This window comes from Symphodus melops (genome assembly GCF_947650265.1).
Source record: "Symphodus melops genome assembly, chromosome: 10".
NCBI lineage: Eukaryota > Metazoa > Chordata > Actinopteri > Labriformes > Labridae > Symphodus > Symphodus melops.
The window spans coordinates 2397864-2410044 of NC_136700.1; the positions used below are offsets into that span (position 1 = coordinate 2397864).

A 12181-nucleotide genomic window follows, 5' to 3' on the forward strand; every position below is an offset into this window, starting at 1 on the left:
TTAAAGACCACTGCTCATGTTAACATTTGCATTTGTTTTTTGTTTTTTTCCCCCCAATAAACTCGAGCAGTAAAAACAAATTATTTGCCGCTTGCTGAAGCTCTTCCCCCTCAGGAGAGACTTCTGTGAAACTAAGCTCTTCACATAAAAGCTTTCATTGAGCGAGTTGATCAATGCAGGATGTTTGTCCAAGGAAAAGGAAAAAAAAAAGGGGGAATTTGTTCTTTAAAAGTCTTCATCAGGAAATTGGTGACAATTCAAGGATGAGGAGGAGGAGGATGATGTCATGACCGAGAGAGACGAAGGTTTTCTTGCATCTCAACTCATCTCAGCCAATAAACACACACACACACACATCTACACACACATCCATACCGACCTGCTGTGGTGAGTATCCCAAGTGTGTGTGTGTGTGTGTGTGTGTGTGTGTGAGAGAGAGAGTGTGTGGGAGCGATGAAAGGCAGTGAAAGTGTTTCAGAGGGTTTATGACAGTCGTATTTCACTGGCAGACTGCATTACCCTACCACTTCCCAAGGACGGACACACACACACACACACACACACACTCTCACACACACTGAGTGCAGCATTGATCTGCGGGCAGGTCGGCCATATTCCTGCTGTTGTATTTACTCCCGCCCTCACTGGGACCCTCAACACTCTCTTATTAAATGTCTAAATACAGAAGCAGTAAATGGAGAGAGCGATAGAGCTCGCTGAGGGTGAAGGAGACCAACACGGATCCCCTCCTTCTTCATGCCTAATCCCCTCCGCTGTTTTGGATCCTGCAGGCTGCCGTAGCACAGACACAAGAGGAAGTGTGAGGATTCAGAGATGCAGAAGGAGATGTGGGAGCTGAATTAAAGGAGGCGTGTGCTAATGCTCAGTCTCAGAACTCAGAGTGGCAGATGTGCTTCAGATTGATTGGTTAGGCCTGTCTGCACACAGCAGGGGGCCGCCTGATGTGACCTGAGAGCTGCAGAGGTGTGTGTGTGTGTGTGTGTGTGGGGGGGGGGGGGGGGGTCTCATGTCATGATGCAGATGAATCAGCTTTATGTGATGAGCTGAGGTCAGTTAAAATCTGTTTCATACTTTGTACTGTTCTCCTTCGTGAGCTGCATTTCCCCGAACGACGGAGCTTTAATAATTCATATAATTAAGTCATTATTAGCGACACATTTATTTTACATTTGACACCTAATAACCAATATGATGTTGAAGGTCAATAAATAATCCTGTGAGTTAAACGATTCACATGAATGAATGATAAAATCGCTTCCGTTGCATTAGCGGCTGAACGTCGGCGTCGTGAGTCTGACTGTGCTGCAGATGACAGAGCTGTATGTCAGCGTGGTATTTACTCTGCTCGGGCTGAGGGTCTCCTTCTGCATGAGTGGATGTTGGAGAACATGAGGGACCCTGCAGGGTTCAGGGTTCAGCTCCCAGAGGAGCGTCGAACACAGAAACACACTCAGAGATGCACTTTAGAGGCAGCAACAAGCTTCCCCCGCTTTTATCTGACCTTTTAACTACACCGCTCTGTGGACTCAGGAGTGGAAATAAAAGGCATCATGCGAAGGATGTCCTGCTGGATGTGTAATATGTCAGATATCCTAAAATGGGAATGAAGACATTTAGTACGATTCAAGGTCAAACTAAAGACAGGACAGATCTTTCTTATCAGAAATAATTGATTTGATCAAACATGCGTTTAAAAATGAATCGTCTTTCGTTTCACTGCTTCGCCAAATCAAAGATGTTATCAGAGAGAAAATGAGAAACAGCTGATTTTCTGTTCATGGCAGCAGATAACATCAGAGTCTGCTCCTTTCATTTTAAACACGCTGCTGTCATGCCTTTAAACCCCCCCCCCCCTCTGCTGTATCAGTCCAGATTAAAGGTCTTCCTGGTCTGTGCTGATGGATGTGTCTGCTGGAGCTGCAGGGATGTGACGCTCTGTCTGTGTGTCTGTCAGCCTGCGTGGCACAGACTGGTACTGAGGATTACTCAGCCCGCCCGCCCGCCCGCCTGCCGCCTGACGTCACACAAACAAACAATTACAAGAATTGGAGTTGCCGAGGTTTCGTCAGTGTTTCCTCAGCTCCAGCTCTTTTCTCCTACATGTTTGACATCCTGCAGCGAGGAAATGCATCCCTTTGTTTTTTTCAAAAGAGCGTCTGATTTAAAATCCTCTGCGCTGACACGTTCCCTAAAGATGATTCTTTTATCGATATAATAATTCAAATAACCGATTAAAACAGAAGAGCAGTGTTTAAAGCATGCTCATGTAGATGTAATTACACATTATTTTGTCACCTTTCTCCCTCGTCTCTCCTCTCTCCTCCTCCTCCTCCTCCTCCTCTTCCATGTGTTTATTCTTCATTAGAGACTTTATATACTTTGTTTTTAAAATGAGGTCAAAACAGAAGATGAGCAGATTGTGATTTATAGTTTCTGTCAGTGTCACATAAACATATCAGTCATTCCCGTCAGTGACACGTCGAGTCTGAGCTGTGATTGGCTGTGACACTCGAGCCCAGAGCGACTGGAGATACTTTAACTGTCGTCAAGTCGCCGAAATGATTCAACCAATTCAGACGGAACTAAAACAGAAATGTAATTTAGCGGAAATCATTTAATAACTGCAGACATTTGTCATGGATCTGTGATTAATGAAGAGCTGGCTAACATGTGTGTGTGTGTGTGTGTGCGTGTGTGCGTGTGTGTGTGTGTGTCTGAGAGATATGTAATGTTGCAGTTTTCCATCGCTCAGTCTGAGAGCTTAGAGCGTCGTAAGAGGCTTAGAGCTCAAATCAGTCATGATGATAAAGAGTGTGCGTGTGTGAGAGAGAGAGAGAGAGAGAGAGAGACAGAGAGAGAGAGAGAGAGAGAGACAGAGCGAGAGAGAGGGTCAGGTGTGTGTTGGCATGTTAGTAGCGGCCTTCATGACAGATGTGTGCTGCTATCGTGTGTGTAGGTTTGTGTGCTTGTGCGGTGTGTGTGTGTGTGTGTGTGTGTGTGTGGAGGGGATATTAAATACTGAAAACTGCAATCATGGCGTGGGATTAAAGACAAAGCTCTAAAATGGTGGCATGCTGAGACAGAGGACAGACAGAGGAGAGCGAGAGAGACGGACGGTTTAAAAAGAAAACATGAAAAAGTAAGGATGGAGAGAGAGAGAGAGAGAGAGAGAGAGAGAGAGAGAGAGCGAGACAGAGAGAGAGAGAGAGAGAGAGAGAGAGAGAGAGAGAGAGAGAGAGAGAGTGACAGAGAGAGAGAGAGAGAGCGAGAGAGAGAGAGACAGAGAGAGACAGAGAGAGAGAGGGAGAGATGGTCAACGACTCCACGCTGTGACGGACTCATCAACGAGCGAGTAACAACTTCTGCTATGCTAACATGTGACGCAGCTGCTAATGAGAAGCTAATGGTCTCTGCGGCGGCGTGAACGTGAGACATCGGGCTCCACGAGTGAACCGCAGTCATAAAAGTGACACGAGACAGGAGAGGAAGCTTTGGCGGCGGCGATACGTTTGTCTTCGTGGCTCGGCCCCTGTGTCCGAGCAGAGGTCAATATGTGCGCGGCGAGGAGGGCGGCGGGTCGATTCTAATTAGAAAACAGGTGTCGTAAATGAATATTTCATGTGGAACAGCAGCGGCTGTGTTTGTTCACCACACTGACTGATGAACTAACAGTCGCAGGTTTAATCCTCACCGTCCGCTCGCTGAGCAAATAATGAACGTCAGAACAGCTCAGTTTACGGCCACATGTTCTGTTTTACTCGACTTCCTGCTGAACTAATTTCACAGATTTAAATTAAAGATCGATTTAAAAAAAACAACTGTTTTTTTAATGAAACACTTTGAAAGCAGCTGAAGTCACTCTGAACACACAACCTGCTCTGGATTAATACGTGGAAGTCGAGTTCGGCCTTATTTGATGACATCACAGACATGATTGAATTTGTGTTTTTCGGGGTAATTAATGCTTTGTTGGTTTTGGTTGATTAGCTGGTGAGTCAGTGTTACCTAAACCGCAGGAAACTGTGAGAGGACTGAATCCACCGTTTGGGAAACACATCCGGACTATTTCCAGAGATTGTCTAATACGGTGATCGTCAGACATGAGAAATGAGGGTAGGATTAAAGCCTTTCTTTGTGCCCTCAGTTACTGCCCTGTTTTATTTCCTCATGCTTAAATGTTTGTTTTTTTTTCCCTGCGTCTCTGCAGTGGCATCGTAAAATACTGTTCTGTCCTTTTCCATCCAGTCGACCCGCAGAGAGACAGAGAGGAGCTATATTTGGAAGCTGCTCCGCCGTGCACTGTATGGGTATGTGATAAATCTGCTGTGCCATAATAGTGAATGGTGGGTCGCTCTGTGTGTGTGTGTGTGTGTGTGTGTGTGTGTGTGTGAGGATGAATGGTGGCCTGTCTCGTCCCCCCCATACTGCTGCTCCTTGCTAATTGGTCTTCGGCTTAAGTGCTGCTGCTGCTGCACTATTCTCCAGATAGATGGGAGGGAGGGGAGGAAGGAGGGAGAGGAAGGAAAGGGAGGGAGGAGGCGAAGGTGTAATGCAACACAGACGGAGGGAGGGAGGGAGGGGAAAATGATTGATGGGTGAGAGGGAACTGGATGGAAAGATGCATGAACAAAAAGGTGGAGGAAGGTCTGAGAGAGGGAGGGACAGGTGGAGGTGTCAAAGGAAGAGAAGGAGGGGGATGGAGAGGGAGGAGGAGAGGGATCGGGGAGAAGGAGACGAGGCAGGAATTGAGAGGAGGAGAAGGACGGAGAGGAGAGGTGATGTATGAGTGGAGGAATGTAGGCTGATGAAGTAGAACGAGGTCATGTGTTTGGAAGCAGAGTGTCCCGCTCTTCTTTATATATTTTCTTTAACGTGCAGTTTGTCAAATCTTCTGTTAAACTCGCAGAGAGCGTGCATCTCTGTGTCCACTCTTCCGTCTTCTCTTGTCACAATAACTTACATGGCGGCGGAGTCTCCCGTTTCCCCCGGGCGACAGTCAAACTCTGGATTTAAAACGTTTTAACTGCTAAAACACAAAACAGCAGATTGTGTTTTTATCTCAACTTCATCTTTAAACTCTTCAAATGTGCAGAATCTACCTTCAGATGAAACACACTGGATGTTTTGTGTGTTTACTCGCCCGTGGTGCTCGGTTGAAATAATCCAGGTCTCATTTTGGAGAGAACCTTGCATTTGTTCACCATCTGCACAGACGTTTTACATGTTCCTGTCACTGGATCACATCACGCTCTGGCAGATTTAACGTTCACTCTTTAGGACTTTTGCAAACCTCTCATCCTCTTTTTGTAAAAAACGAATAATCCAGTTAAAGTCCTCGGAAATGCAAAACTTAAAACAGACAGTCAGCCTGAAACCACGAGGGAATAAAAAGTGCTACATAAAGATCCTGCTTTCACAAATTGACACCTTACAAGCTATTGAATATTTCCCCAGCACACAGAGATACAATTACTAAAAACTTCAGTGACCTCTGCCAGCTTTTCCATGACAGCTGGGGTGTGTGTGTGTGTGTGTGTGTGTGTGTGTGTGTGTGTGTGTGTGTGTGTGTGTGTGTGTGTGTGTGTGTGTGTGTAGGATGTCGAGGGGGAAGAGGGAGGGGGGATAATGTCTTCGGAAGAGCGAGAGGAGAGGAATGAGACGCTTTGGCCAAGACACAGCAGTAACTCTCGCTACTCTGTTCATTAGACTGGCCCTGTTATATCTAAAACACACACACACACACACACACACACACACACACACACACACACACACACACACACACACACACACACACACACACACACACACACACACACACACACACACACACACACACACACACACACACACACACACACACACACACACACACACACACACACACAGACAGGCTATTGCAGCAGGTGGGCCTTTTGATTTGTCACCCAGGAAGAACCGTGTCTCATTTGCATACAGATGCCCCCTTCAGCGCTTAGACACTTACACACACACACATGCACACACACACACACACACATACACACATACACACACACACACACAGCTTCTTCAGTCTTCCCCTCTAGACGGAGGCGCGTACAACCACTTCTTTCTTTCTTTTTTCTTGTTTCTCGTCTCCCTCCAATCTTTCAGTTCTTCCCGTCTTTGCAGTGATTTTTGCAGCAAACCTCAAGAGACTGGAAAACATGCATGCGAGTGTGTGTGTGTGTGTGTGTGTGTGTGTGTGTGTGTGTGTTGTATCGTTCCTGTAGATTTATTTTCACTTCCACTGTGGAAATCTTCAAGCTTTCCACAGATTTATGTGCTCATGAAAGTTTTTCACTGCACATGTTTGTGTTTTTGTCCATATTTATCATCATTTATGCATGTGTGTGTGTGTGTGTGTGTGTGTGTGTGTGTGTGTGTGCGTGTGTGTGTGCGTGTGTGTGTGTGCATCTTAGAGGCTCCTGCTGCACCTTGCATCTGTTCTAGTTGGCAGAGATTTCAGGAGTCTCGTGTGCCGGTGTCAAACAACGGGTGCTTGTTTTCAGACCCCAAATACCAAACACACACACACACACACACACACACACACACACACACACACACACACGTAAAAAAACACCCTGACGAAAACAACAAGAGCTGAATTTAAAAACCGAATAAATACTCGGCGACCTGTGAGAGAGAGAAGAACGTTAATGCAGCTGGGAGGTGAAATGAAGCTTTACAGGAAAATGATTCATCGTGATGAAGGACCGTTATTTCCACACAACATCACACTGAACGTCTTGTTTCAGAAAGCCAACTTCATCTCAGCCTCTTTTTCCCTCTCTTTGACTGTGAAAAGCAGATCTGCATGTAAAACGGAGTTTACAGTTGCATGAAAGCGACATTTCAAGAAACCTCCAAAATAAATCCTAAAATGTGTGTCATCGTGTTTTTTTAAACTTCTTTGCATCACAAGTGTCCAATCAACACTTTGTGAGCTGAAACATGTTCAGCATCAACAACGACCTGATGCTTTCCAGGCTGCAGCTCTGAAACATATTAAAGAGCAGCACTGTGCATGCAACACGTCTGCAGGGCCGGACAGAGCTTGTGATGTGATTGGCTCACGGGCAGCGATTACATCAGAGACTCTGCAGGCGCTGTACGAAAACACGGGGGGGGAAGTCGGCGCACTTTAACTTCAGGTCTCATGGAGGAGGAGAAGGAGGAGCGAGGCTGTTCTTCTACCTCCTGAGGTTTACACTTTACATTATTCCAGAGAGAAGTTACATCATAGATCTGGATACGTTGAATCATTCTTCCACCTGCCAGCCGTCTTCTAAACACACACAGCTGAGCTGGACGCACATGAAGCCTCTTCAGTCTGGAGCAGACCTTGTTTTTCCACGTGTGCTGAGGTTGAAGAGAGTGGAGGCGGAGAAGGAGTCAAACCGCAGAGGAACACATGCAGGGTTTGATTTCCTGTGATTCCCCTCTCGGCTCCCGATGATCTTATCTTTCGAGACAAGTTGAAAAACGTGCTACTACGCCGTGTTTCGTGTGTTTCAAACAACACGCCCTCCTAGCAACTAAAGCGTGACTCATGTTTACATGGCAGCTCCAGCACTCGGTCGAGGTCGGGAGATTTGGTTTGAAGGATTAGTTTAAATTTTCTGTTTAACCAAACAACCCTCAACACGAGCTGTCGGCGCCAAAAACCAACCGACTCAACATTTTCCTTCTTTCTCGGAGATTTCTGAAGTGATGAAGTGACGCCAGGAAATGTGAAGCGCATCACTCTGAGTTCACACAGGACTTTCACCTGTTTGATACAGCATGCATGCTGCTCTCCATTTTATGTCTTCAACAAACACCTCGAACCTTCAACCTGTAGGACAACAGCAGGCTGACACACACACACACACACACACACACACACACACACACACACACACACACACACACACACACACACACACACACACACACACACACACACACACACACACACACACACACACACACACACACACACACACACACACACACACACACACACACCCCTCCACAGCACTGTGGTCACATCACGTCAGGACAGAATTAAGACTTTAGACAAATACAATTTCACCTCTGATCCTGTAATCCTGATCTCTGGTGGTGTGTGTGTGTGTGTGTGTGTGTGTGTGTGTGTGTGTGTGTGTGTGTGTGTGTGTGTGTGTGTTTTAGTGGGGGGGGGAGGGGGAGGGGGGGTGCAGAGTGAGCTCAGTAAAGGCCCCTGTGTCCCTAAGGACTCACAACAACCAGTCAACACAAAGCTAGTGCTTCTCTCACTCACACACTCACACACACACACACACCACATACACACACACACACACACACACACACACACACACACACACACACACAGCTTCTATAAATCTATAAATCCATATAACAGATGAGGCTCAAGCAGGATGTCAGCCCTTCTGATCCCACAGAAACTCTCAAACTCACACAACTTGTTCCAGTTCATGTGGTGTGTGTGTGTGTGTGTGTGTGTGTGTGTGTGTGTGTGTGTGTGTGTGTGTGTGTGTGTGTGTGTGTGTGTGTGTGTGTGTGTGTGTGTGTGTGTGTGTGTTTACTGTTTATGCACATCTGTGCTTATGCATTATGAAACATTGATGGCTGTAGACTGAGATAATGAAATGCCTCCTTAATGGGATGAAGCACTTGGCTGCACGTCCTTTAAGAGGAGAGCCGTAGAAACGGATCGATAGATATTCGACGCACCTCTGCATCTGTTTACTTCACTGCTGTCAGCTGTTTCCATCCATGCAAGACCCCACCCGTCCAACAGAGAGCTTCTCCTCATGACAGCTCCACACTGTTTACACAAGCTTTGATGCTGCTTGTGTTTCTCAAAGGCCAAACACACACAATCTAAAGGATGCTCATATGTGTGATGTTACAGACTGTCATTGTTTCCTTTCAGGGATCACTCATAGATAAATATATAAATATGAACAGTGTAAATGTTTTTGGGAGGTGAAGCTTTCTGTGTCTCATGCATCAAAGCGAAGCAGCCATGACGGTTGTGTTTGTCTTACCGGGGTAGAAGTCTTTGGATTTGGACAGTTTGATGGTGGCTCCAGTTTCTTTCTGCAGCTGGACGATGGTCTGACCTCCCTTCCCGATGATCGACCCCGCAGCATAGCTGGGAATCAAAACCTTCAGGAAGTACTCGCCTTCCTCTGCAGCAGGAAAAAGGAAACAGGAAGTCAGAGACAGAGCGAGTGCAGTGTTGTTTCAACTTTAAATGAAGCAGCAGAAGAAGACATTTTAATAAAAGCTAGTGTGCATCGTTAGTCTGATGAACTTTGTCCTCATGCATGCCTTTATTTACATCACACTTTGATTTACTTTAGATTCTTTCCAGATTTGTTTTCTGCTGTAAAATTGCAAAACATCCAAACAGGGATCATCTCGTTGGCATGAGTGTGAACCGTGATCCGTTTGTCTCCCATCACAGTCTGACGGAGCAGATGCGAGTCAGCGTCGCATCACCACGCCACAGAAGAATCGTTTATCTCTGGACCGTCTCCCCCTCCTCACGAAGCTGCATAAATCCACCCAATCACATCAAACGATGGCTGATATCCATGACAACTAATTATTTCCATAATCAGATGATTCTCTGTCTGCCTTATCTCCCTCCCTTTTTCTGCACGTCCACTTGTGCGAGCCTCTGAACACTCTCTCTCCAGATTGGTCTGATCTAATTTCAGCGTCGGGGCCCGAGGAATCTGCTCCTCGTCACCGCCTCCCGCACGAGGGAGGGAGCCGAATATGCCGCCCGTCGGTTTGTTATTAAAGCTAATCAGATTCACCCGATGAGTGTGCATGCAGCGCCTCGCGAGTGCAGCACACCACATGGCCACCAGCACACACACACACACACACTAACAAACACAGAAGACAGAAGAGTAAATAATCGAATGTTTGTGAGCTTCAAACCCTGAAGCACATCGTCACTGATCTGTGGATGTGAAAGGAGCAGCGTCCTCTGTGAGCTCTGCTGATTGTCCCGGTGGGATGAGGAGGTCGTTGGGTGTGTGCTCACGCTGACGCTGCGGTCAGGTCTTTATGATGAAATGCATTTGTGCAATCAGTCTGCTGGAGGAGGAGGAGGAGGAGGAGGAGGAGGAGGAGGAGGAGGAGGAAGTGGCGTACAGCAGAGAAGAGAGAGGCGTAAAAGTGAATCTTTAATGTCGTCCTTTTAAAAGGATCTTTAAATGATATTTGTTTGCTCTGAATAGTTTCGGGTCTTCATCTGTTTTGTTCCCAGATCCAGCCTCAGGTTATCCAGATGATCACTGAATAAGAGATGATTAACTCAAACAAACATGGAGGGGCCTGCTGAGAAATCTGTGACAGGTCTGTTCCAACTGATTACAGACATTTTAAAGACGCAGGCATCGAGGTGGACACTCGGCTAACTCATTCATTGGTTGTCAATCAAATACAGAAGACGATCAAAGACAGGCAGCAGCTCTGAGGTAAACTTCTGTAAGCATTCAAGTTTTAAATAAAGACAAATATTTGAATATCATTAATCCAGAGGCCGGCTCCCTAAACGCTAAAACAGGAGTGCGACAAAGTTTCACAAATCCTGCAGAGTGAGGAAACACAAACATGTTCAGTGTGGTGCAGTGAATGAATCCTGATGTCACATGGAGTCAGGGAGCACACCTGCTGCTGCACAGATGTGCTCTGACTTCACATTGTTTGACGTTTTCTATTGAATGTTTGTCACTTTGGTCATTTGTGCGCTCTGCTTCAGTTGTTGTGAAGAATGACGAGCTGCAGCCGGGAGGAGAAGAAACCAAAAGGTCACAATGCTTTTTTTTTTTTTTTTTTTTTTGTCCGATCAGAGTCGGGACACGTTCAGGTGCTGCTCGCTGTGACATGTTGACCTGAAGCAAGAACGAACCGGGGATATTTTATCGTGCAGCCTGCTGCTTCTCTACGAAAGCAACAAGAGAGCGAGAAAAACACAAAAAAAAACACTGAACCTCACAGGCCACCGTAGTTCTCTTCTTCCCACCGTTCCTCATTTGTGTGAAGGAAACATCCACGTTCACTGAACTGAAGGAAAGTCTAAAACAGATCCAGCTCAACTCCTTCAGGTCCGCTACAATTTATTTCAAAGAGCAGATTTTATTTGAATTCTGTTCTCCGGCAGGCTTGTAAATCTGAGAAAAACATCCCTGCACCAGCAGCATCCATCACTGGTCTCTTTAACGTGATTCAGTGCGTCTCCGCTTCCCTCCCCAGCAGCTTTTCTTCATCTCTGATAATCCAGGACGAGGAACCTCAGGAGGCCGATTAAAATAGGATTATTATTATTCCAGGAGCGCAGGATCTCGTGAGGGCCAAACACCTCGTAACACCGCTGTTCACTGTCTGACACCAAGACATGGAAGTTTGAAAACACACGTGCACACTCGCCATCCCGCTCTGACTGTGTGACTGCACACTGAGGATTATTAAAGGCCTTTTAATATCGTTAACTCGTTACATCTTGTTAACACAGGAGCTGAAGTGTTTGTGACACATCACCATAAATACATGTCACTTAGTGAAAGGCCCCGCCCACACTGGCGCGCTCAGTTAGTCCAGCCAATAGCTGCAGAGATGAAGACAAATTAACCCGACTTCTCACTTGATTTATTAACATTTCTCTGAGGACTTTCTCAACACGGCATGACGTGAGTTTCTTTTCATCACGGTCCCGTTAAGAGAAAATACTCAAAAAGCTGAATGCTTGAAAAACGTGCTCTGAAAGTCAGGGAGGGATTCTGCACCTGGATTACCAAGCAAGCTTTACTCTTCCTTCATATTCTGACATCTGTCCAGTTGTCTCGTTGAACTTTCTCCTCTGAATACAGACATGAATGGTTTAATAGAAAAGATGCTGAGCGAAGCTTCACTGCAGCAGCAGCAGGTGGAGTGTTGACTTGAAACTCAGCAGAAACATCGGAATATTTTTCACCTTTTGATCACTAAACTATTTCTCAAAAAACCTCCAACTTCCCTCCAGGCTCACCGCTGATGTTATACAATCTTTTTACACTAACGACAGTAAAGACCCGTAAAGCCCGTTCTGCACCCACACATGGTTTCACTTATTTCGGATGATTAGATT

The 12181-nt window shown here is 46.1% G+C and overlaps 1 protein-coding gene across 2 annotated transcripts in view; it reads right to left on the reverse strand.

Annotated features, from left to right (window-relative positions):
• nova2 (NOVA alternative splicing regulator 2) overlaps positions 1-12181 on the reverse strand; it is a 72209-nt gene that overhangs the window by 45857 nt on the left and 14171 nt on the right. For both annotated transcript variants that reach the window (XM_079353658.1, XM_079353659.1), the window contains one exon: positions 9084-9227. In XM_079353658.1, the coding sequence (XP_079209784.1) occupies positions 9084-9227 (144 nt within the window). The remainder of the gene's footprint in view (positions 1-9083; positions 9228-12181) is intronic.